The sequence below is a fragment of the Sciurus carolinensis genome, chromosome 7 (assembly GCF_902686445.1).
Source record: "Sciurus carolinensis chromosome 7, mSciCar1.2, whole genome shotgun sequence".
In the NCBI taxonomy this organism is placed as follows: Eukaryota; Metazoa; Chordata; class Mammalia; order Rodentia; family Sciuridae; genus Sciurus; species Sciurus carolinensis.
In genome coordinates this window covers 10,265,193-10,291,563 of record NC_062219.1, presented here as the reverse complement: position 1 = coordinate 10,291,563, position 26,371 = coordinate 10,265,193, and the positions used below count along the sequence as shown (strand labels likewise).

General features: G+C 47.6%; 1 protein-coding gene across 6 annotated transcripts in view; it reads left to right on the top strand.

Moving 5' to 3' along the window:
• Positions 1–26,371, top strand: part of Arid1b (AT-rich interaction domain 1B) — a 389,935-nt gene that overhangs the window by 331,833 nt on the left and 31,731 nt on the right. For 3 of the 6 annotated variants that reach the window (XM_047557065.1, XM_047557069.1, XM_047557070.1), the window contains exons 8-11: positions 3,812–4,139; positions 18,221–18,366; positions 24,615–24,724; positions 25,443–25,601. In XM_047557065.1, the coding sequence (XP_047413021.1) occupies positions 3,812–4,139; positions 18,221–18,366; positions 24,615–24,724; positions 25,443–25,601 (743 nt within the window). The remainder of the gene's footprint in view (positions 1–3,811; positions 4,140–18,220; positions 18,367–24,614; positions 24,725–25,442; positions 25,602–26,371) is intronic. The other 3 variants (XM_047557066.1, XM_047557068.1, XM_047557067.1) reach the window with 3 other exon arrangements.

Here is a 26,371-nt window from a genome sequence, read left to right as displayed (position 1 = left end):
ACCCTGCCAGGCAGCATCAGCACCGGTGCTCAGACCCTTCTCCAAGAGCCTGTGTTTCATCCATTGATGCCTCAGAAGCCACTTGGAGCCTTTCGGAAGTGTTTTTACCAGGCACAGGAGTGTAAGGAGGAAAGCCTTCTACTGTCATGTACAACTAATCAGAACAAATTTTTAAAAGTTTTTTTAAATAAAACAAAAGGGGCTTTGTCTTTCTCTTCTCACATGAGGCCTCTCTAATTAGAACATTTCCATGGACTGCACTTTTGAGTCCACCCAACAGAGTGGAGAAGAATAACCTGGCCGCCCAGCCCCAGATAGGCCCTTGGAAGTGTGTGCACAAGCCTGCATGGGGGACGCAGTGGCTGGGCCCCAGCACCTGCCCCACCTGGACGCCGAGTGCTTCCTGCCGGGAGGCGGAGCCGCAGCCCCAGGTGGGAAGCACAGCTGTGGGCTCTTTCCTTCCTCTGGGGGGAGAGCGCCTGGGGTAGGGTGCAGAGTGCCCAGACGCGCCCTCCCTCTTCCCTCCGGAGTTCATTAAGATACAGCCCTTGACTGCCAGTTAGACCTGAGGTGAAGAACGGGGAGTACCAGCCTTTCTCTTTTGTAACTGTGAGAAGAGCCAGACAAGATCAGGAACCGTCTTTGTCTAATAAAACCACTTTAGGAGTGTAGTCTGCCCTAGCCATGTCTAAATGCTTGTTTTCTACCAGATTAAAGTGTTACTTCATTTCCTTCGAAAGCAGTGGGCACATGTCTTCACTGAAAAAGGCTTCTCACCACTGAGTCACGTATCTAATGTTGGGGAGGGAGGTAGTAGCCCCAAGTCATCCATGAACTTGCGGATTCATCACGTGCAACCATGAGTGAGCACGCTCATTTTTCATAAGAGCAAGAGCCACAGAGGAGCACTGTAGTCCACTGACCGCCGCAGATAACCTGGGAGGGAGGCCGTGAGGTCAGGGAGGAGGAAGGGCCCTGCAGCCTGGCCCACTGGGGTACAAAAGATGGCTTTCCACCAAGGTGGCCCCAGCTGCCAGCCAAGGGTTTGCTATTTCCCGGGGATGGGAGACTCCAAAACAACTTCAGCACTTTCTGTGAGGAACTTTGCAGCTGGTAAAGTTTCAGTTTTTTCTAACCTTTTCCTTGAAAACAGTGTAAGTTTGTTCCTGCACAGCCTGACTGAAGTACAGTGTGTCTTGGTGCGGAGGCGGTTTTAGTATCAGGAGCTGGCACCCCAGCCTGATGGTGCATCTGGGCACTGGGGTCCTCCTGCGCCAGTGTCTCCCTCAGATCTGCCATTGTTGCACTCCAGCCTCCTCCTCGGCCTCCCAGGTGTTCGGGCTAGAGCAGCCCCTGACTCGAACAGGCTCAGGTTCTCACTGGTGCCGCAGTTTATTACCATGCCCCGCGGCCAGTCTGTGTCAGAAGTCAGCGGGTTGTGGCCTGCTTCAGCCTCCCTGTTTTCGAAGTAAACATATGGCTGGACCCCTCCCATCTGTGTACGTAACTGGCATGTCACTGCTTTGGGACTGCAGAGTGGTAGATGAACTATCTGGCCCTTGGCAGAAAAAGCGTGCTGGCCCACGGTCTACGTGACAGTGACCTCACGGTCTACGTGACAGTGACCTCACATCAGCTGTGAATAATAACACATTTCACAGGCAGCCCAAGCAGGAGGCTCGCAGGATGCACCTGGCAAAGAGTGAGCACCCAGTAAGCAGAACTCTGAGGAATTCCTTGCAGATTTGGAGGTGAAGCTGCTTTATGTGTTGTGTTTAAGAAAACCTGTTTTTACGATTGTGGTAATATTGTTCATTAAACATGCTCTTTCTTCAACCTGGAAGAGGCCAGGGTCAGATGTGACCTGCTGGGACTCGATGCCACACTCAGCCTTCCTTAGTCCTTCCTGGTTGTTCCATGTGGTTCCAGTTGTCAGCCGAACGGCCATGGGGCAAGTTACTTAACTCCGGCATCTTAGGTCCTCATGTCCTAAACCAGGGTGCCAGTAACATCTACTCTTGGGCTTCATGGAAATCAAGGGGTTAACGCAAAGACCCTGGAACTGAGCCTGGTGCCTAGTAAATATTAAGAGTTTGCCTTTGTCACTGTTAACCCATTTCTCTTTGCAGAATCGAGAAGCTCCTCACCCTTGGGGTGCATCCCATGTGCAGAAGCCCACAGGCCCTGCAGATCCGACCTCCCCCCGCCGCCCCGCCCCAGCCCCGGCAGCTCCTCGGTGACTGTCCTGAGTGTTCTCTTGCCCCTGTGCAGCATTCCTGGCCACTCGTACATAGGGGCCCTTCCTCTCCTCTGCCTCCTGCTCAAGTTCAGGTTGCTGTGCATGTGTTCCGTCCTGACAGCTCTTCCAGTGGAGGGTATCAGAGGATTGTCGTTGATTCATGGGAAGAGGAAGGAAACTGAGCAGGTTACCCAGGGGCGTCATCAGGAAGGGCAGAACTGCTTGTTCAGAGAAGTCTCTACCACGCTGCCCCAGAGGGTGCTCCAAGCCCTACTCAGACTCACTCCTGCCTCAGTCTTTGTGGTTTCACATTGGTGTCTTTTCTTGTCTTTGACCATTCTGCTCAGTGCATATGTAGATCGTAGCTTCCCAAGTGTGGGAATCCAGGGGCATCCAACTTTATGTCACATACAGTTGCATATTGTTTGACGGATGGGAAGAATCTTCCAGAAAGTGCTACTGATTGAGAAACTGATCCATATTCTACAAACACCTCTGTCTTTTTACATCTTTAATTTCAACCATGATTTACTGGGAGGCAATGTGCCTGGGCGGTGGAACACGTGGGTTCCAGTGTCCGTTTGCTTGACTCTCAGTCCAGGCTACTAGCTCTTGATTTCCCTCACTTTTAAGTAAGTGGTGATATCTACATTTCACATGATTATTGGAAGAAATGAATGAATTCACAGGGGCAGAGCACTTAACCAGGTGTGCGACCCACACTGGTTCAATGATTAACATCTGCTGTTGTTGTTATTGAAGTGGTATCATGATGCATTTAATTCACTTTGATTCCTATACCTGCAATCTGAATAGAAGGTGTGGAAGAAGAAGGGAACAAAACTACCATATAGCCAGAGCCTCACAGCTCTCCTCTGAAGCACCTCCAGCGCAGGCAGGCTTGGGAGGTACCGTTGTGGTTCTTGTTCCAACTGCCAACCCTGCCTGCTTCCCCTCATGCCACCACCTCACTGTGCCCAGTGTCACACTAGTGCTAGAATCATAAGATCTGGGACCTAAGCACAAACTAGTCACTTCATTGGGTGCCCAGGCAAAATTTCAAATGGTTGTTCCCAACTTTGGAGAAAAGCCATGCTGGACTAACATCAGGTGACCCACATGATACCCCCCATATAATCTTGGAGGCTAACATGACCCTCAGGGCACTTGCCCTACCATAACTGTTGACCTAGGACTGACCAGTCTCAGAATGGCCCTCCTCTGAAGACTTGGGAGTTGGAACAATGATTTTGGTTACAGTATAAAAATATTGAAGCAAGTTTATTGCTTGTATCCCATTTTAAGATTAGCTTGCCTTTCTCCTCAGCATTGCAGGAGCCTGGGGACAGGGGACTCTTTCTCTTTGTGTTCACTCCTTGGGCCTTGGGAATGTGCAGAGAAAGCATGTTTTGAGATTGGCTGCTTCATCTGCACCAACAGGAAGGGCTAACAGAGACCATGATTACTGCTCTGTGGTGAGCACATTGTCGAACAGAAAGTATTTCCAGTGAGTGTTTTCACAAGTGTAAGGACTAAATAAAAACCTTTAATCTGTGTTTGGTTTTTGTTTAGGTAACTACTCCAGACCCCCAACGTATAGTGGGGTGCCCAGTGCAAGCTACAGTGGCCCAGGGCCTGGTATGGGTATCAGTGCCAACAGCCAGATGCATGGACAAGGGCCAAGCCAGCCATGTGGTGCTATGCCCCTGGGACGGATGCCGGCAGCTGGGATGCAGAACAGACCGTTTCCTGGAAACATGAGCAGCGTGACCCCTGGCTCTCCTGGCATGTCTCAGCAGGGTGGGCCGGGCATGGGGCCGCCGATGCCCACCGTGAACCGGAAGGCACAGGAGGCTGCTGCAGCCGTGATGCAGGCTGCTGCAAACTCAGCACAAAGCAGGTAAGCCTCTGGGACCCGGCCAGCCAGGTTCTGTACTGACACGTGACCAGGCAGCGGACGCGAGAATAGTAGAACACACTGGCATTTGGCTATCCTTTTTGTGTCAGATATACACTGTACCATAAAGTCAGAGAAGTGAGTGACAGACGTGTTTTATGATCCACTGAGGAAGGAGTCTGAGTGGTAGGCTCATCAGTTGTGGGAGGTGTCTTAAAAATGTCTGTGGTTAGTCATCGCAACCAGGAAACCTGCATACCGAAGTTTTTCATTTAAAACACTTTTGAGCAGGAAGTACTAAAGGCAAAACATTTAAAATTTAAATCATTGAAAAAGACACCTGTTCCCCACTTTTTTTTTAACCTACAATAAGAATCTTTGTAAAATGGAAACTTTGCATGTGTACATGTGAGTGTTATGTGTTGTTCTCAGTATTTGTGTAGGATTTATACACTTCATTTCCTTATGCTGCTTTTTTTTTTTTTTCCTGGGCATGATTACATCCAAACCAAAGTGTGATTAACAAAGCAAAGGTGGTATTTCAGGAAGTTTAAGTTGATAGAGCAAGGCTTTAACTTCTATTACTTACTTGTTTTTAGCCCCGATTCTTAATATTAATTTTAAAAGTAGTACTTGACCTGTATAAATAAGAACACAATCAGAAATTTATGAGACGAAGATGACTATATTATAAAAGAAGCACATTAAAAGATATTTATCTCAGTGTTATATTCAGAAGAAAGGATAGAAGATTCTGACTCTGGTGAAAAGGAAATGAAAACTAAGAGAGTGTGTGTAAATGTGTCCCTTTGCTCCTTTTCCTCTGAACCTGCTATTTCGGGGAGGTAGGGACCCCTCCAGTCTCAGTTTTGCTCCAAACAATGATATATTTCCCTTGAGGAATTACAAAGGAAAATCACCTACTCATCCCCGACCCCTGCCGTGCAGCCAGACGTGCGGAGGCTGTGGGGGATGTTTAGATGAACCTGTCTGTGAAGACTGGTTCGGCTGGTCCAGCTGAAGTTCTGAGTCAGGTTTAAATGAATTGTCTATTGTTGGAACTCAAAGCAAAGGTTACTTTCCTTCTGTTAAGCAGGAAGTGATTGCATTTGGCATGAGGCTCTGAAGGTGATCTGAGAGGAGGGTGACAGAGCTGAGGGCAGAATTCTGCCTGATTAGCCAGTCTTTCTGTGTTTCCTTTTCCGGGCCAGTGTGTGTGTCATCTTTAGAAATTAACGTGTCTTTATTCTCCATTTCTAATTGGTAGACCGTTCCAAAGCCTTACTGCCCATTTTAGCTCTCTGGGAGTTTAAAAGGGGGCTGCTTATTTTAGTTTTTGATTTTGCCAAAGTCAAAGCTATACTTCAAATCTGTAAACAGATTAGATCTGAGATTCTTTCTTTTCTTTCTCCTGTGCCCTGCCCGCCCCAACAATTTTTTTTTTAAGGAATTTTATCCAGGCCCACCCAAGGCAGCTGCATGGCCCAAGGTATTCTGCCTAGTTACCCACTTCTGTGACCCCCCACCTACATGTGGAATAGCTTGTGAACAGGGATTCGAACTTATGCTACAGAACAAATCCAAAGAAGCTGTTCTTCTGTTCCACTTTAGGCCACCATACGTTAGGTTGCCTGCTTATCCCAGCCAGTCTGGGGCTGGCGGACGCCCCATGTTTTCTTCCCAGCACCCCAACTATGGCAGCTCCCAGGCTCCCATGATGCACCAGGCTGACCAGTACGGGTAGGTGGCAACACACCCTGGGCTTCTGCGGGACCTGGGTGTTTTCTCCTAAACCGTCAGCGAACATGCCATCTGGCTGCAGAAGGAACACCCAGACCAAGAAAGTAAACGTCCTCGTAGGAAAGCCCCCCGGACGGCTTGTCTGTCTGCCCACCTCTGTTGTGTTCCTTTTGCTTTTTGTTATCCATACTGCTGCAGTTTGGGGGAAACCTGCATGCCACCCTCCAGTCCTGTCTGTGCATGGCTTCGGCATGCCTGCTTTCCTTCATGCCTGAGAGGGAACGTGGAAACCTTTATCTCTGTCCCTGAAGCAGTACCGTCGCCTGCTCGGGCATCCTTTCCCCTTCACTGTCACTGTTTGTCTTGTTACCCGTGTTGTGCAACATTTTCCTACTGACTGTAATGACCACACCTGCCACCACAGTGAGCTGCCATCACCCAGAGTGGCTTGGCATTGAGATCGGAGACCTGTGCTGGCCTGGGCCGTTCATAAGGCGTAGGAGAGGTTTCCTCATGGCATCACTGAGCCAGCAGCTGTGCCAATAAATGTTGAAGCCACCAGGAAAATATAATCAGATAGTACAACACAGAATTTTCTACCTGAACAGTGTGGCCATATCTTTACCAATTTCAATACAGGAATTACATACAGCAACAAAAAGTACTTTTCTTTCCCACTGTAAAACTACATACTAGCCGGTGCAGTGGTGCATGCCTGTAGCACCAGTGGGTGACTTGCAACTCGGTGAGACCCTGTCGCAAAATAGGAAATAAGAAGGGTTGGGGGTGTGGCTCAGTGGTTAAGCACCCATGGGTTCAGTACCCAGTATCAGGCCCTATCACCGTTTTTAGGTTCATAAATGCCCTTAAAGCATCATATTGCTGAGTGAGCTGTTGATATATACACTGTTTTGTGTATATTGATGATAAGATCGTTGTATACAGACTTCATTGTGCTTGATAGTTCCTGGAAAGACATACCTGTCTGATTAAAATAAAACAGAATTGTCAGCTAGCTTTGTTTCGACAACTACTCTTTCACTGCTTGTTACAGGTGCATGACGGAGCTCTTTAATAGCCTTATTTTCAGTCTACATTCATTTAGACAGCAGAAGAAATGGTCATTTCATAACTGAGAGTTCTGTGAATGTGGTCCTAAATGGGGACCAACAAATATAGAATTCTCAATAGAATCCTCAGAGTAAAATAACAATTACAGAATGAAGTAAACATTCTTATTCTTGGGAAAATGTCTTTTCCTCTCTTGTGCTTTTCCCTTGTACCTTCAAGGTCAGTTCACAAGACAGTGGGAAGATCAGGGGGAGGGAGAAAGGTGTTAACCATCAGCCTGGGATCCACAGGCTTGTTCTTCTCTGCCCAGAAGCACTGTCTACACCCACAAACCTAATCTGGCCCTGCTTCACCAAGCCACGTGAAGCAACTGCATAAAGTGAATTTAAATGGTGTGCCTCACAGTAAAATCTCTTCCCCTGTTGCAGAAAATCAATGTTAGCTAACCAGCATGAGAAGATCCAATCTGTGTTTCAGCCAGTGGCATCCAGATAGCTGCCTCACCATACAACACTTCCTCTTTAATTAAAAATTAGAAAAAAGGTTGGATTATTCTGTGTAAATCTTACCACGTACATTTGGCAAAAGCTCGTCTTTGCAGCCCTGCACCTGTTGGCTGTGAATTTGGCTTTTCATGTTTACAGTATTCTTTCTCAAAAAGAAAAGAAAGTTTGATTTCTATTTTAAATCTTCCTTCTGTTCCAGTTTGCAGTATGCATAGCCTATTGTGCCTTTTTTTAAAACAGAAATTGAATTTGAAAAAATATGTGTTCTGTATTTTAGTGCTACAGGTTGAGAGATTTGATTTTCCTCGTTTAATAGCATTGTGGCAAAACTCGCATTGAGGGCTTTCTTTTTGCTCCCTTCCCCCATCGATGGCTCTGTCAGGTGAAGGCTAGGTTGGTTGTGTGGGAAACAGTTCGTGAAAAGCCAGTTTCCTTTTGGAAAGGAAGCCATGGCGCGGGCCCTTCGAGGGCCCTGCGTTCACAAGGTTTGTCTTAAAGGCTCTTCCTCAAGCCAGAGGCCCAGAGACCTGGACCCCGTGAAGAGTCAGGAAGGACAAGTTAGTGATGAAGGGGGGGAGGGGGGAGTGTGCACAGCTGCAGTTAGAAAGCTCCGTGGCAAGGCGAGGGACTTCGTCACTGGTGCTCTCTGACCAGTCGAGTGTTACGTGGCGTAGAGAAAATACACAGCTAACTGATCGGAAGCCATTTTATCAGTTCCTCTAAGAGTGGCGCCGTGCCTGTGAGATCCACCTGCTGCATTGGATAAGTATATATAGATTTTTTTTCACCCATTGGGTAAAGGAATTCTTCCTTTCAGTTTGAGAGGATGCTCAATAGAAGGTGGTGGATCTCGTTGTACGAGTGCTATCTTGATGCCCAGCCAAAGTTAATGATCTGTAAGAATTATCTGTACAGAATGGATAGGCTTTTGTTCAGAAACTGCATGGCTGCATTTAATTAACAATTGAAGCTTTAATTGTTAGTGCAATATTATTTTAGAGGTTTGAGAAGCAGAGTTGGAAATACTGTTTGATCTTAACAAAGCCCATCCCGATGGCTGTCCCTAGCATCAGACCACGAAGATTCTGAGCCACCGCCTGAGCCTGGGAGAGCCACAGCCTGCCAGAGGCCTGGGAGCCACCACGGCTGCTGCCTCCTCAAGATGCAGTCGCCCTGAATCCCAGCTGTAACACAGATCTTAAGATTTTTTGGCTGACTGAATCCGTGTTCTGCAACCTTAATGGTTGAAACATACACACACGTGTACAACTAACATTCCCTGGGTTGTTTCTTGTGCTTTGCACCTTATTCCTTATTTCTAGGTGGCACATGGTAGTGTCCAACAATTGACAGCTCTGCCATACACAACTGATTGGTGGAGCTGGATATTTCAGGATTATCCAGATTTTTTTCTTGGAAATGAGCTCCAAGAAGGAAGCATGACATCACTAAATTTCTAAAAGGTCTAACAAGCCCTGCATCTTTAAACCAGGGTATGTGAATAAGCAGATTTTAATCCCTTAAATCTTGTCACAACAGCACATCACATATGTAAACTTAAGTCAAGTCTTAGGTTACGCGGGATTGGAAGAAAGATCTGGCACCGGTCTTTAAGGTCTTTATTCTGTTTTCATAAGAACGGCTTCCGAGAAGATGCAGAGCCGCAGTTGCAGAATGACAGAGTCCTGGAGCTGCTCAGCATCTGGACCCGGCTGCAGGCTCTGCTCCTTGACTCTGTGGGGGAGGAACAGTTTGAGTTTGGAGACGGCATGGCAGAGGAGGGCCCCTGGTTCTCCTCCTCCTCTGTTACGCTGTTCCTAAACTAGATATTCCTTTAAAAAATAAAAATAGAAAACACCCTCTACTTGAGTGCTCCTTTGTGTCTAAAGACAGCCTGCAATTAGAAAGCAGAGAAGGAGCATCTGAGTGGGGACCCTGCCTCACGCTTGGGGCCGGCCCGCTGCTCCCTGCACCGCACCAACCACGACACACACCCTGGCGACCTTTGAGCCGCTCAGGCCAGGCATCTGCAGGGGAAGTCACAGATACTTGCCAGCACACTGATGGGTTTGAGCATCAGCGTTTGTCACCGTTCGATTGTCCACACTGACACTGCTTCAGCATTTAACCCTGTTGAGACCACCTTGCAGCTGTTGAAGTAAGAATGAAGAGTTGTGGAAGAGGCCACTTCCTGCTGGGTGCTGGGCTCAAGGGGACACCTGCGTGCACTTCTGCACTGGGACCTTTTGCTATCCCCAGTGGACTAACCAAACCTCAGAAGAAGGAAAACTCTCAGACTCCCTAGTTGTTAAAAAATAAGCAAATAAAGGGCAAAGCCAACCAATATGAAGTCCCACCACTCTTGACTAGAAGACAGTTGTTCTAACACATACCACGAAGAGGGATCATGCGTGTACCTGCATTTTGGTGCTCCCATCACAACAAGAACTAACGCCACCAAAATTAGTTTTAAAGTATTTTTGGTTTTAGTCAAATAAGAAATTGGAAATTTTAATTAATACTACTTTTTTAATCTGGATCAGTAGCAGTCCAGCCGTTGGAAGTGTGGAAGCAGCTGCACATTTTGTAAGGGGATGTGACCAGCAGTCGCCCCTGCTCAGAAACAGCTGGGTCAGTTCACCGAGGCAAATCCGTCAGTCTGGCTTTCAGGTGCACCAGGTTGCTTCTGTCCGTGCTGCGTGCGCATCTCATGTCCACGTGGCTCCGAGCCACTGTTTGTTACTGAGACACAGTTGTCATTCATGTGCTGTGCTGCTACCTGCCAGCCAGGCACTTTTTCTGTGTTATTTTCTTCTGAAACCAGTATGACACGGTTGTGCTGATGGACAAGGAGCCACCGATGTGGAAATACTTTAATGGAGAGAGTGCATTAAAATGTCAAAGAGAAGGGCCAAAAAACTTGTGAATGTGTCAAGCCCCAGTTAGAGTGGTGTCCCTGTGCCAAGGAGCAGTGGATGGTGCATTAACTAAGATCCAGCCCTTTGGATTTTGGACAATTAGGTTTTAACATAATAGCTATGATTTGAAAAGCCATGTTATTGAAAGACAAAGAGGAAAGATCTCAACAGCTAAAATAGAGATTTTATTTCTGCAGTTAAATGTAAGGCATGGTATTATCATCTAAATACTATGCAGTCGTTTTTGGTCGCTTCTTTCAAAATTTAGAATATGAATATTATGTTGGTATTTTAAGATTATGATTTCACAATTAAGTTTTTTAGAGTTATAAAACACTTATGAAAGCCCTCAAGTACATTTAGAAGTCTTCAAAACACAGTAAAACACTAATTCTAAAAAAACTGAGTTTTTTATTTTATTTTAATGAGGTCCAAGGTATCAAAGTATGAAATATACAGCAGACCTTCTGTGGACTGGAGTCCACGAACTGCCCTGACCGCAGATGGTTATCCCTTGGAGATTTCAAACACACACCCTCGCCCAGCCACAGGAGGGACCGTCCCTGTGCCTGCGTGTTTAACAGATCCCCTAGGGGACTCTGGCGCGGAAAGCCCCCCACACCCACGACTGGTGTCTGTGCTCCAGAAGAGCACTGGTGTGAGCCGGGAAGGCGAGCTGCCCGGGCGCTCACGCTCACACTGGGGAGTCTCGGGTGTGGTCCACACAGCAACACCGCCCAGCAAGTCCCAGTTACTCAGGCCAGGGCAGGGTCCTGAAGTCACTCGTGGATCAGAAAGCAACGCAGGCCTGCTTGCCAGTCTGCAAGGCTTGCAGGCTGATCCCGGAGGCAGCAAAGTTCTCCTAGCCTGGGAATCGGTACCTCAACAGCGCTTTGGGCTGAAGGCAGCAGGAGCAGCGTGACCCATGAAGTAGACACGCTCTGCGCCTTCGTCTGGTCCAGTTGGAGACTGTCGTGGGTGCCTTGTGACGATCTCTGGTGAGGGACTTGAATCTTTTTTGAGCGCTCACAGGCACCTCGGTTTAGGATCAAGGACTGTGGACACGCCCCCTAAAGGTCGTCGCAGCCTGGCTCTTCCTCTTGTTTTCGGCTGCACTCCAGCATCCCAGATGTGAACACAAGCCAAACAAAACCCAGGCAAGAGCCCTGCTCGGAGCACTAGCGCATGCTGGGTTCCCTTTGCTGCCCAGACACCTGCAGGTGGGAACTCGCTGGGCCCCGCAGGGGCAGGGCAGGGGCTCGTCAGGCTAGTGTGGGACTGGGCTTCACTCGGCCTTCAGGCCTCTCCTGAGGCATTTTCTACCTTGATTTTGAACAGTGTGTTGTTTTACCAAGTTTAGTAACTTTGTGACCCAAGGCCATCTTTAACTCAGGAAGTTTGTAAAGATTTTAGGAGTATTTTTTTAAATCAAAAATGACTCTGTGTGTGTGCGCGTGCAAGCTTCCTATCAAGGGTTTTACAAAATATGCTACAATACAGTAAGAGTTGGAGAACTTGGGACCCAAAGTAAGTTTTTTGAAACCAACTGACAGGTCATTAAGGTACAAGAGATACGTATGGATGCACGTAAGGTGTGTGTATTCCTAATCGTCTCATTGCTGAATCATCCCTCGGATTAGTTCACCGGTGGGTGTTCATTAGCTGCTCTGCATTTGTCAGGCTCGTTTGCATCTGGGGCTGGGTACTCCTAGGCCTCTAGGGCTCCCTCTCACTCCGCTCTTGAGACTCCCTTGATGGTATTATGATCTCAAGCTTAACAGTAAGGTGAAGATCTTCACATTTAGTGCAGTTAGGAGCGGGCACTGTCCATGGGACACATTAGTGCTTGCTGGTTGGGGTTTTGGTTTTTTTGGGTTTTTTTTTTTTTTTTCATTTTCAGTTTTGGTCCAGTATGGGTCTCGTTTTCCTAGACCAGGGGGATGCTGCATGGCACCAGCACCCCCAGAGGTCTGGGAGTCACCCCCTACAGAAAGAGGACAGGTCCCAAACCCCACTGGGGCTCACACTGGCACTGTGCAGTCAAGGCCATCAGGACGCCAGGAATCAGCGAGGAAGTGCTGGAACCCCTCTGCAGTAACTGTCATCAACATTTAGTTTACTTCTGTGTGATGCAGTAAGCAGCCCACCAAGCACGAGAGGGAGCCCGGCTAAGTCGACTTTAAGGATGCATAGATGTCCTTGGCCCTCAGTTACCCAAATCCAAGCAGTGGACTCTTTCTTACACTGTCTTCACGCTCAGACAGGGAGGCCTGTGGCCTCAAACCCCTGGTGCTCTGCCTGTTGTGGTTCCTGTGAGAGAGTCAGTGAGGACCAGTAAGCTGCTTCAGGGACAAAAACTGGCCCCTGCATCGAGGGAGCCGCTGGCGAAAAGTGGTGACTGTCGCCAAGGAAGGATGTGTCTGAGGTGTGGGCCTTCCGGAACCCTGGGGAAGGCACAGCACTTCCAGAGCTCCACCGAAGGCACTTCGCCAGGATGCGCGGTGAAGCAGTGCCTTGGGCGGAGGTGGAGAATGGGAGAGGCCCGGGCAGCTGGCGAGGAGGCCGGGTCACAAGGCCAGGCCCAGGTTGCTGCTCACTCTTGGAAGGTGCTGCGTTGCGGAGTCTCCACAGAGCTGTGGGTCTCAGATGTTCCTCGCCACCATTCTTAAGGAAATCACGCAGCTTAGACACATCCACCAAAGGGACCAGGAGCTGGACAGCAACCATACCTGAACTAGCTCTCTGCCGGCGTGACGTGCTGAAGCTTTCTCTGAGTGAGCAGCTGCCTCGGACGGGATGGCACCGGCCAGTGAGGAAAGAGCACCGGGAGGAAAGATGGGCCAAGCACGCGGGCACGCCTCTCCAGGCCCAGGGTCCCCCGCCTGTGCCACCTCACCTTAGCACTCAAGCCCGCCGGACTCCAGGTGTCCAAAGCCACGCTCCCGCTCTCTCCTGTCTCGGTGGCCACCCTGAAGCCAGGCCTTTCCTCCCCCACAGTGTTTAATCCATCACCAAATCCTCGTCTTGACTCACGCTGCTGCTCAGCTCTGCATGCTGTTTCCACCATCCGTGGCCTCCCGCCTGAGGCCCACACTTGTTCTCCCTGCCTCCCATGGTCAGAGTCGGACACATATCTTTGAGTGCCATTCTTCCTGCTTGAAACCCCTGGTCTCTTCTCTTGGGGTTCAGAACCTCACAGAACCATGGACCTCACGTGGTGCCCCTTCTTCCCATACTGCCCACTCTCTCCAGATGCCACAGGGCCCTTACACCTGCAGTTCTTGCCACCTCATCTGGCAGATTCCCATCCAACCCACAGATCCGAGGGGCCGCCATCCCTTCCCCAGGTCACTTCCATCCATCCTGCTCACCATAAGCTTGCAAGTGCAGGAACCTCACCCTGTGCCACAGCAAGGCCACAGTGCTCGTGGCTGCTCTGGTCACTCGTTTTGTTGTGTTTCGGCCACTGTTGTGTTGCTTCGTGCCCATGCCATCCCAGACATGAGTGTGCTTCCTGCACAGAAGGTATTTCTGACTGATTTTTGTACTTCTAGTATGTTTCCTTGAATGAAAATGGAATGGCTGGTTTTGTTTGGTTGTTGTTTTAAACACCCCTTAGTGTATATTTTTACAGGAATGACAGTTTCTAAGTCAGTGCTCTTGGGTTTGCTATTTGTCTTTGTTCAATGATACAAAGGCCACTTTGCCTTCCCAGGGTTGCTCTCCAGCCAGAGCCACTGGCCTGTTGAAATGGCAACGTGGCTTTGCCACCAGCGTTGGTGACACAACTGCTGCAGGCACACTCACGGGTCAGGCCCACCACAAAGCCACGTGAGCCCCGTGCTTTGATTGTGCTCTTTGGATAGTAGATTTCAAATGGGCTCAACTGGCGTTCTCCTCGGTGCTGCTTTGGAAGAGGCACCGTGTGATTCCACCAGAAACCTCTATCCGGCGGTGGCGGGTGCTAGGTGCGCGTGTGGAAGGCCTGTGGTCACAGAAGCTTTCCAGCAGGCGTCCCCTCACACTGAGGCAGCCTTAGCCCTGCAGGGACACGCAGCGGCAGGGAGGAAGGTGTTCTGGGATCGGGGCTTCCCAGGGTCTCAGGCCAGGTCCCAGCGGCTGGGTCTAAGTGGTGAAGCACCCTGCAGTCAGTAAGCCATCTGCTGGCTTCGAGATCGGGCCACAGCGGCGCCGGCAGCCCTGGAGGAGGGCCTGTGGGCTTGGTGGTCACACTGGCTGTCCATCTAGCGGGCACTGTCCCCAAAGCGCGACTGGGCAGCATCCGCCTGGGTGTGTGGGGCGCTGCGCGGGGTCCCGCCGGTGGCCTGCGCCCAGAGCAGCCCTGCCGCCCACCCGGCCCTTCCCTGGGGCCGTGTCCAGACACACCGTTGTCAGCACTGCTGGCTGCTCAGGTGGTGAGGCCTTGCTTTCCGTGAAGCCGCGTGTAGAGACGTCACTTAATGTCAAGTCGCCTGGTCTTGGGTGAGGCCCGACCTTGGCAAGCGGGGCACTCCCCTGCCGGCGTCACCACTCTACGGCGGGCGCGGGCTCCGAGTGTCCCGGAGCCAGCCCTTACGGCAGGTGAATGTGAGCTCCTGGAGAAAGCGTCAACAAAGGGAAAACCTACGAATTGGCCTTTTGCAGAACGAAGCGGGGGCCCTGCCGGGGCGCAGGCGCAGCAGAGCCGCAGTAGAATGACCACTCTGGCTCACACAGGTCGCCACCCCAGGACCGTGTTCTGGTCTGCACGTCTGTGAAACTCATCTCCTTTGCCTTTGAAAAGATGAGGGAGTAGGGAGAGTGCAGTGGGCAGCAGGTTGAGCAGGCTGGGCAGGGCCGGGCAGCGTGGGCAGCAGCGCCCTCCAGTCTCCATGGTGTGCAGTCTGGTCGCTGCCTGAGCAGCAGGTCAGTGTCACGGCCACAACAATCCCATTCAGAACGTGCATCAGATTAGAAATGACCCCGAGGTGCTGTTCGGCATTCACAGCCCTGGCCATGGGTTTCAAATCTCCAGACTCTGGACAGCAGTGATCTGGGACAGAAGAGCCCAAGACCCAGCAGAAGTCACCGCCCAGTGATTGACAGCCCAAGAGTCCCGGGGGGGGGCACTTTGATCTTTCAGGTTCATCTGACTTCTTGGCAGGTTTTGCACTGGACATGTCCCCTCATTTCAACTTGAATGTTTGCTTGTTTGTGGTTTGTTGCTTTGAATTTCCTTTTGAAGAAAGAAAGTGGTGATTAACCTCGTGACTTTCCTAACTCCACATGGAGCTTTGAGAGGTTGCTTGGTCAGAAGGGTTGCAGTGGTCAGGGAGTGCTGTCCTGGACAGAGACCTGCATTGTGAAGATGACACAGCCCTTAGCTCATGTTTGAGGCTCTGAGGTTCTAGTAATTGTCACAGCCCACCCAAATAATACCCCTGGCTTTTTAACCAGACTTTTAAAACAACTGTTATAGTGTAATTGAGGACCACTGTAACAGGCAACTCATATCCAACACATGGACCTTTAAACCTTTGATTTGTTGTTGTTGTCGTTATTGTTACTTTAAAACCATTGTGTGCCTTCGTCATCTTATGGTGATTGAATATGGGCCCTGAAGATGTGGGGGAGAAACCACAGACCAGGGTTGGATGGATGCTCATTTAGTCATCTGCCTGGTGGGCTGAGTATTCTGGTTCTTCTCCACTCTAGCATCAACAAGTGTCTTCCATGTTAGTTACCTACACATGAAACTAAATTGGAAAAAGCCTGCAAAGGTGACCGTGGACTGTACTTTAGAATACCTTTTACAGTGATGAATGTGTTCTCTCCCAATTCATTTCACTTACCAGGACCTTTTTAGCATCACATGCAAGGGTTAAGTAGGCCCCATCCTCCTCTGGGACGCTCGCACCACTAGAAGAGCCCAGGTGAGCAGAGGTTACTTGACCTCAGCCAGGAGCAGCTTAGAGCTGTGCACAGGTGCAGCTCACATCCAGCCAGCAGGGCTCCCTTCCAGGGGGAGCAAGCGTGGCCTTCATGGGAAGTGGCCATTAGAACACATCCTAGAGACAGGCAGGCCAGCAGAGACTTGAAGCAGTTACTGACTTGGAAATAGTCTTCCAGAAAACAGCCTGTCAGAAGCTTAGGGTGCTCCTCACAGGTGCATCTAAGAAGCAGAGCAGACCCAATGGGAGCTGCTTCTGAAACTGGCACTGGACCACGTATAGCGAAAAGATACCCAGAAGGAAACCTAGGATGCTTGAGTCAGTGCCAGCCATCTGCAGAGGGACACTGCGGCCCAAACCAGGAACATATTTATAGCTGCAGTGCCACAGTCCAGAAGTGCTGGATGACTCGAGGCTAATGGGAAGCCATTGGGTGGTCTCAGATCCCCTCCGGGAGCTGCAGTAGGTGTGTCGTGCCCCTCACCAGTTCAGAGATTCAGAGGGAACCCTCAGTGGGCTGAGGACCAAAGGTCAAGTAATACCCCACTGTCCCAGAGCCGCTCCCTCAGCATTTATCTAAGGTTTTTGTCAAGCTGTCATTGAGTATTGGTACAGAATTTCTCTGAATGGTTTGTCTATTATTTTAAAAAAAGGAGAAACTTAAATCTTTAATTTTTCAAATAGTCGTGTTTGAATTTTTCCTACAAGAGAGTTAAGTCCATTGGAAACAAACAAAAAGATCAGTATATTGGTTTAAAAAATGATTTATGTTTATCTCTTAAAGAGTCTCATAAAAATATTGACTATGATGTATTTAGAGCCACCACGTCATAGTTTGACAGTAGTGAAGGGGGTTGTGTGATCATGATTAATTTGGAACAAATAAGCAAAGCATCTGTCTGTCCTCTTAGCTTCACTACTAAGAGTGGCGTCACTCCACAAAACTTAAAGGGGTTCTAAAGGTTTTTCATAAGAAAAGCTCGACTACAAGGATGAAATAGAACTTCTAAGACTTTTCCCACATCGCCACCATCTTTCTTGTTGCTTTAGAATTTTCCCTGGGAGAACTAGACCACTGTGCCATTTAATCTCCTCTCATCACCAGCAGTCAGAGAAGTCGTAGGACAGTTTTCTCTTTTGGATGGAAGATCCTTCTCTTGCAAGGGTGAAGAGAAAGTCTCTCTTGCCAATCATTGGATAAATCTAGCAAAACCAAGTCAGCAAGAGCTGATGGCAGCAGCATGCAGGGGGAGGGGCTGTGCAGATTTGGGAAACTTGAGTTGATCTAAGTCCCTGTCCAATCCTGTGACAGAGAAGCCCTGCCAGAGTGCAGTAGAGGGGTGTGTCTGCTATGTAGTTTTAACATAGGGGAATCAGTGTGTTTTTAATAGAACCTAAACTCCAAAGAGTGAAGTAGTAGGTTGAGGACAGCCTTAGCAGTACTTTCTCTCATCTTCTTTACATCGGAAAATTTAGGGCACAGAATTTTGTTTTAATATCCCCGCACTGCCCATTTGTTTTCCACTTCTGGTTTTGATGTGAAGATACTAAGCAGTGCTAATAGCCAGATTTTATAAAACATTAGACATTAATTTTGCTTGCTTTTGTAATTCCTGTCCTTATTTCAAGTTCCCTACTCTTGCTAACATTCCTCTACATAAATAACTCTGAACAGTTGACATAATTATGAATGTATAATTAATTTGTATAACTTCTGATATTTGGAATTTTTAAACAGTGTAATGGACAGTTACCGAGTAGAATAGTTCAGTCTCTTTCTCCAGGAAACAGTCTACTTTTAGCAAATGTGAAAACCCAGCCCCACCCTCACCTGAATACGTCCTTAGAGCTGACACCAGGGCCGTCCGCTGTGCTGTGCGCGGTCAGTCTATGTGTACCTGTGCTTTCTCTTCATATAGGCAAGGCAGCTTTCCTGGCATGAACCAGAGTGGACTTGTGGCTTCCAGCTCTCCCTACAGCCAACCCATGAACAACAGCTCTGGCCTGATGAACACACAGGCACCGCCTTACAGCATGACGCCCACCATGGTGAACAGCGCCACAGGTAACCTGGCAGCTCTGGCTCCCAAGGGCTACCCATCTTCCCCTCTCCTCCTAGGCTTCACCAGTGAATGTGCCCAGTCAACTTGAGAAGATGGATTCACTGGTGAAAGTGGAAATAGTACTACTTTTTAACTTCTGGGAAATTGGCTCAGTCTGTTTGAGACTTAAGTGTTGCATTACATTCTGTGTAAATTACTTTATTCATTCTGTGCTTATATAACATGGACATATTCAGATATCATTGGTGATTGCCAAATACAGGCACTAAGTTCTGTCTTTGAGAATTATTAAGGAGCATTGGTGGATCTCAAAGTAAGATCTCTGCATTTGACAGTGGTACAGATAAATAACGGAGAATTCATTTTTGGAGGAAATAGCTGCAGGGCAGAGTTGGAAGCACCTTTTCATTTAGCAAAACCCCTCTGCATGTGTACTTGGAAGGGGCTGCTTCCTCAGTGCTATTTGTAGGTCATCTCCATTGAGAAATTGCCAGAAATGTTTCATTGCGTTTAGTTCTTTCAGCCCACTTGGTAATCTCAGCAGTTAAACATTCTTACAAAATTATGTCTGATTAGTGCATTGAGTATTCTGTTAGTTTGTGGGAAACATCAAGATGTCTTCAAAATGTCTGTCTCCCATTTCTCAGAGTCTGAGACCCTTGGGTCAACTCCTCAGGGTCCTAGACTTCCCAGGCAATAAGTGCTACTTCCCAAATGCTGAGTTGCTGTGAATCGAGTTGACCGTAGAGACCACTGCAGCACAATTTGCTCCTTCAGTTAAGACAGACCTTGACTTAGCAGCTGTATGTCCCCCACCACTTCACGACATGTCAGGAAAACACTGGAGCCAGAGATCTGGCTTCCTTGGTCACCTTCTCTTACTCGTGCTGCCTTCTCCACAGTCCTGGCTGTTCATCTCCAGGGCCACACTCACTTCCTGCCTGAGCTTCCAGGTCACCGATCTCTAGTCTCATTTAATAGTGGTAGTCCCTGATTACTTCCTTCCGAGGCTCGTGAGAGAAGAAAACACAGAAACTATTGGTAAAAGTGGAGGTTTTAAAATAAACAAAATAGCCCTTCCTGATGTCACGCAGGTCGTATTTCATCCCAGGAAGGTGGCACTTTGCCCCATGACAAGGCTGTCAGCAGGGAGCCCCCTCTTTCCCCACCAGTGCTGTCCCTGGTGGCAGAGGATCTGGGTGTGGCAGTCTTGTGTTTTGTCTAACTTCCCGAAATAAAACTCCTTGAGAACATTGAAACTACACCACAAATTTTCATCTACTATTAGCAACATTCGATTTTCCCTTTTTTTCTGTAGACCCAAGAGCCACAAAACTACCCACTACAACAGATCTGCAGTGCCCTGCCTGAGAAGTGTGTATTTCTGAGGAGCAACCAGTTTAACGGGAATTCACAGAGAGAGAGAGTGTCTTTCTATTATTAGTATTCAGATAATTCACTATTCTTTATTTTATACAGAGAAAATCTGGTCTGTGAATGGCCATTTATCCTCATAGTCTTTTGTATTGGTAGCAGTGCATTTATATTGAATTGTACATTTTGACATATTGAATTTTTAATAATTTAGACATTTATCAAACTTTGCACATTTATATGATTTTATTTCAATTTTTGTTGAATAAGTCATATGCTACCTGATATAAAGCACATCCAAGGAGTCTTGACCATTTAGCATGTGCCACATGTATGTTAACAGGTCTGGGTAAACCTGGGAAACTGAGCCAGCCTCTGGGAAGCCAGCAGTGCAGTGTACAGCAGCCCAGCTCCTGCTAGGCCTTGGGGCTGCCGGTGAGCGCTGGGCTGCAGACGGGTCCGGGCGACCCTTCGTCATCAGTGGTTTAGGCCCACTGAGAGGAGTCCGGGGATAACGGCAAAGCCCTTCTCCATCAAGTGCACTTTGGGAGAAGGTGAGGATAGTCCAGATGTTGGCCAGGGCTGGCGGTAGATCTCCTGGCCTCAGTTTGCACCAGAGCAGCTGGCATCCAGCTTTCTCTTCACCAGGTTCAGGTGCTGCCGCAGTGTGCGGGACCAAAACTCCTCCTGGGTAGTGACAAATTGTTGCAGGCTTCAGTGAACTAGTCATTATTTAAATGGGGGCAGTGTGAGTATAAATGTGACAACTATTTTTTCACTCGGAATACATGGGAAGCTGGATGGAGAGTCACTTTCCCCCTCAAGGATCGCTTCTGCTTCTGTTCTGTTCTGACTATTTGGACTTGAAGGTTAGGACTGCGTATTGCAGGCAGAGTTGCACTGCATCCTGTGGATAGTCGACCAGCAGCCGTGTGTCACTGTGCCCAAGTCTGCCCCTCACACAGCCCTGCTCAAATTCCAGTGGGGAGTCTCTGCCAGCTGAGCCTTGGATCCTAGATGCAGAGTGCCATCACTGTCCTTCTTGTGCAGGGCAAACTGGCTCTGATAACCCTTTACAGAGAAAGAAACATCAATCACTCTACCCCAGATTTATGAATTGCACACTTCAAGATTCTCTAGAATGCTTTTAAAACCACAGATTTCTGAGCTCCCATCAGAATTTGTGATGGGAGGTGGGTCCAGGAATCTGCCTTCTTCTCAAACTCGTCAGGTAATTTCACATGTGCATGCTAAAAGTTTAAGAATTGCTAATTTGGAGGTATTTTGCCAGCAGTCACCTGTAGAAAAGCTGCTGGCTTTGTGTGCCACTAGCTACTGCCAACTTACAAAGCTGCCTGAGTGGAATCTGCCAGCTGGGTAGCCGTCTTCTTGGGACCCGATGGTCTTCCAAGAGGAAGTCTGGGCCCTTAGCCCCCTTGCTGGTGGTTGATTATCTAGGTAGTTTAAGGTGATCTTGTTTGCTTGCTCGCTTGCTCACTTTAAGTTGATGATTTCAGACAAGCTGCTGCTTCCCCAGAGAAAGGACGTGATCAGTCATGAAAATCAGATCTCTCAATCTGGGGGAATGTGTGCTGGTGTGCCAGGTGCGGGACAGGGCTTTCTGGAGCACCGGTGTGGCTGTGAGGAGAGGCTTGCTCTTCTCCTGGGGCAGCCTGTGCAGCAGGCTAGCTGGGGCTGTGCATGGGGAGGAGGCCCTCCTGGGAACCGTGGGGTCGCTCCCCGCCTACAACTCCAAGGGAGGCCTCACGCTGGGGTGTTGGAGGGTTCTCTCTGCCTTGCCAGTCCAGTGGGAAGGAACAGCTTCCCCCCAAGCTTTGTTCATCTCTCTTTGAAGTTATGGTAACAGTGTGCTTCATAGATCGCCACACAGAAAAATAGTCCCAAACAGAGGTATACACGTAGAGAAGCCCTTCGTGCTATCCAAAACAAGGAATAGAATATTTTGCGGAGCATGGTACGTTACTGTGGAAGGAAAGAACTGTGTGTGTTTCTGATCCTGACTTACCATCTTCTGGGGGTGACTTAGAGCCTGCAGGGAGAGAAGGTAAAGAACGCCAGGAGGAGGCAGGAACGAGTGTTTAGTTCAGTTTTACTTGTGTCACATGTTCTTTATGTCCTTTTGAATGTCTAAAATCCAGGGCAGAATAGCTGCCTGAGGACCTTGACCGTGCTTGCTTTAAGAAATCATCCTAGCTGTTAGATTTCAGTGGTAGAGCCAGAGGCTAGTGCTTGAATGTACTTACAGCGCTCAGACAGCGCCTTCTGCAGCGGCAGGTCCCCCGCTGCCTCTCGTTGCGTCTGAATGTCACATGCTGGATTACTGATGTCAGTGGAGAGAGAACAGTGCCCTGTTTGAACACTTCCTTAGAACAGTGGTGGTCTTTCTTTTCTGGGAAAAGAAAAAGCAGTACCCCTGGAGTACCAGTGCCCCGGAGGCATATGGCTCATCGCTGTGCTGCACTGAGAATCCCGGTAAGAAGTCCGAATACGCAGTCCAACAAATAGGAGAGAGAGCCACAAGGAAGGGCCTGTGATCCATTTAGTAAAATGAACTTCACCTTGTGAGGCAGAAGTACTGATTAAAATCAGGACTCTGAATTCTATCCTTATTCATCTTTCAAAATTATAGGACAATGCAATTTTTGACAGATTTTATACTGGGACATCCAAACTGCCCATTTAAAAATATGTAATAGAGAACGAAGAAATTTGAGGAGTTTCAAACCAACATATACAAGTCTGGTTTTTAAGTCAAAAATTATCGCTAATTATCATAATACATATTGGCCCAGTTCTTTATGCTCTGAAATTACTTTTGTGTACATTAGCACATTTAATGCATGAAGTATGATATTACTATTCCTATTTTCAAAATAATATTCAGACGTGACTTAGAAATACCACAGCTGTAAGTAAGCTGTCACCATTGGAGAAGCAGGCCTTGGCAGAAGCCACACACCATGACCTTCCCGCCTTCTCTGGAGCGTGTCTGGCTGTCGCTTCTGTGAGCCCTCGCGAGAAACAAAGCCGGGCCGTGCAGCTGTCGTGCACAGGCCCCCTCTTCATACTCGTGCTGCTTTTTGACCCTTCTGTTCTTCTGCAGAGAGTTCTTGAATGCACAGGTTCACCAATTCCTACTTGGTTATACCCCAGAGATGAAACTGCATGAAATCAATCCAGCACTTTGAACAAGGCTGTCTTCCTGGTGTAACATCTCTCAGCTGCTTTTTTGAGGTTTCACACATTCACAAAAATAACAGCATTTTTAGCTGATCCCAATAGATTTTTCTCTGCAGCTGCATCACTTGAAAAAGCTTTTTGTTCCAGTTCTTAAAGTCTAAGTATTGAAAGTAATTTGAAAAAAAGAAAAACATCCCAATTATGATTTGTGTGTGTTGTGATGACTTTAAGGGCTGACTGGGCTGTAAATGGGCTTTGAAAACCCAGCCAATGTGTCCACGGTGGAAATACAGGATCTCAGAGTGCATTATTGAGTGTGCTGATGTAAACTCATGGGCACGTGGCACGGTGGGCTTTTTTTGGCAGGACCTATGGTCTCAACCTGCAGCGATGCTAACGATATTAGCAAATTAGCACCACGGAGCTTGCCAGCTAATTCACCAGAGCCTGCTCACTCTCTCACTGCTGTAATTAAAACTAATTATTTTCTAAAACATAGTAATACATGAATATGTGCAATAATCATTTTGTAGTGGGCAATCTGTAGAGTCTTTTAAAGCTGGTCCCCCGCTTCTGGCACATTGTGCTCCGTGTGCTCGGCCTGGTCGAGCCAGCCTTGCCTCTGCAGAATGTGAAATGGCCCTGCTCATCAGACCTCAGGTCCCTGTGACTCTGACAGGGAGCAGTTCTGGCCTCCACCCCGTTGGAGCCTCATGCGCGCTCCTGCCCGGGCACCTCCCCACCTCTCTGTGCTCATCTCCACGCGTCGCCGCCCCTCCAGCCAGGGTTGTGTAGATGGTTTTCACAGTGGGGTTCTCTGGAAATTCACCTGTGATTCCCTGGATAGCTACACCAATTCCCTACTGAAGCCTTGTTCCTTCTTTAAAAAGAAATGGAAACCCATAGTTTTAACCTAAAAAATGTCCCTTAATATCTGTAAAACATGTGTATAAATTAATTGTCCTCTGGTGAACCTGCAGTGCCTGGAAGGAGCCTACTGCCTCTCCGAGTTGTAGAGATAGTAAACATGGGTGGGCTTTGCACCCACAGTGGTGATCTGAGCTGGCTGTCAGGAGACTGACTGCTGATAGTGTGCCCGGCTGGAGGGAGGCACAGCCTTCCCTGCAAAAAGTTCTTTCCCGCTTCTGCTTTTGAAGTCATTTGGGTACTCATCTTCCCTTATTGTAGACTAGACCAGGTACAATAAATAAAACATTTGAATGAAGCAATAAGAAGTTTCGAATAGTTTTGCAAACTATAGATTACTTGAATTGAGGAAATCAGAAGTCACTAGTACCCAGGTAGTAGACAGGCACACCCAGTGTTTGCTTCCAACCCCTGGTGAGCGTGTAAACATTTGGCTTATTTCCATTTGTTGTCTACTCTGTTAAAACTAAATAATAATTTAATAATATATAATAAGTCAGCCTTCAGTCGTTTGGGTCTTGAATATACACAGTGATTGTTGTTTTTCTTTTCTTTTCTTCTCCTTTCTTCTTTTTACAAAAAGGATTGTATTCAGAAATAAGAATGTTCCGGGTTATTGTTTCTCTCTTCTTTTCTTCCTTCAAGGGAAACTCAGGTGTCCCGTGCCTTACTCAGTAACAGTGCTGGCAGAAGCACAGTCTGACAAATCACATGTATAATCCTGACTCTTTCTCCTGTTTTCGATTAGCATCTATGGGTCTTGCAGATATGATGTCTCCTGGTGAATCCAAACTGCCCATGCCTCTCAAAGCAGATGGCAAAGAAGAAGGCACTCCGCAGCCCGAGAGCAAGTCGAAGGTACTTCCTCCCCTGCACGTGGTGTGGGCGCTGCCTGGCCAAAGCTGCCACGCTGCTACCTCTGCCCTGGTGTTGGCTACACTTTTTGTTCTCTCGGTTTCTTCTCTTCTGCATGCCTTCATTTTGTGCAACATGTTCTAGTCTTTTCTTTCCCCACCCCCTCCATGGTGTGGAGCTGAAAGTTACTAGTTCTTATGGCATTAATTCATATTGGGGGAGGGGGTGGGGACAAAACCCACCTGAGAAATGCTTCGGGGGTGGGGAGAAGTAAGGGATCTTGCTTGGTTTTGACCCTTGCAGCCATTTTCTCTGCCTTCAGTTTGTAGCTTCCTGTTTGGGCCGCCCAGCAACAACAACATACTTAATATTTTGCTTTCCTGCCTTATTTGATAAATAAGGTGAACAGCTTTTTTTTTTTTTTCCTTTGTTTCATAAGGGGTAACCCATGCTTAGCATTCCATGTGAGCTTGAAGTAAGCATGGTGGCTTCGTGGCCTTATCACAGCATCCAGCAAACTTACCAAATCATACTAATTAAGAATGTTGTTTACTACCTTTATACATGTGTTTGTGTATGTGTGTTTGTATGTGTCTTTATATATATATTATGTATATATATATATAAATTAGTCTGTTAAACTGGATGTGCTTTTTGTTATTTTAAATAAAGTTTGCCCTACCTTTGTCATTTTTTTTTTTTTTTTATTCCTCTACCACAGGATAGCTACAGCTCTCAGGGTATTTCTCAGCCCCCAACCCCAGGCAACCTGCCAGTCCCTTCCCCAATGTCCCCCAGCTCTGCTAGCATCTCCTCCTTTCATGGAGATGAGAGCGATAGCATTAGCAGCCCAGGCTGGCCAAAGACTCCATCAAGCCCTGTAAGTGGCTCTGGTTGTTTGTTTTTTTTGTTGTTGTTTTTTTGGGGTTTTTGGATAATTAATTAATTCTACGTTAATGCTTGCTTGTTGGTTTGTTTTATAAGACTTTTTCTTCATTATTGATCCATGAAAAGGTTTTCTTTATAAATGATTGCATTAGTAGTAAAATGAATAGTGTTTACGTGCATTGTAAAAGTTGGTTTCTGGTAACAGCTGTTTGGTGAAGAAGTGCCTCTGCACAAAGCATGCTGGGCCTGAACTCGGGGTGTGCTCCACACAGCTGCTCCTCCATTTACTTGGGAACTGATGCAGCCATGGACTCAATGACACATTTGGCCCAACTAAGTCTGTCCTGGGCTGTTCCATCTAAAACATTTCAAAATGTTTACCTAAAGTAAACAAATAAATACTTACAACCTGAGTACGGTATGGCATAACATCAGCCCTGCTTCATTTTCAAATCATATGTCTGAATTAACAACAAACTTACAGAAATGTTAGTGCATGTGAATTTTTAAATTAATAATGTGTACCTATATTGCAATCAGTTGAGGTAGAAAAATGGTGTTCTGTACAAGATTGCTGATGATCTTGAGAACGTGTGATTTCCATGTGATATATAAATAACAAATGGTAATGTACATAGCAGGGAATTCTTTTAGACTTAATGTTCTTCTGACCTCAGAGTTGGGCCTACTAAAGAAATTAATTCTGTGCCATTAAAAAAAGAGTAATGTGCTGTAGTAACCTTTATTTTACATTCATATAGG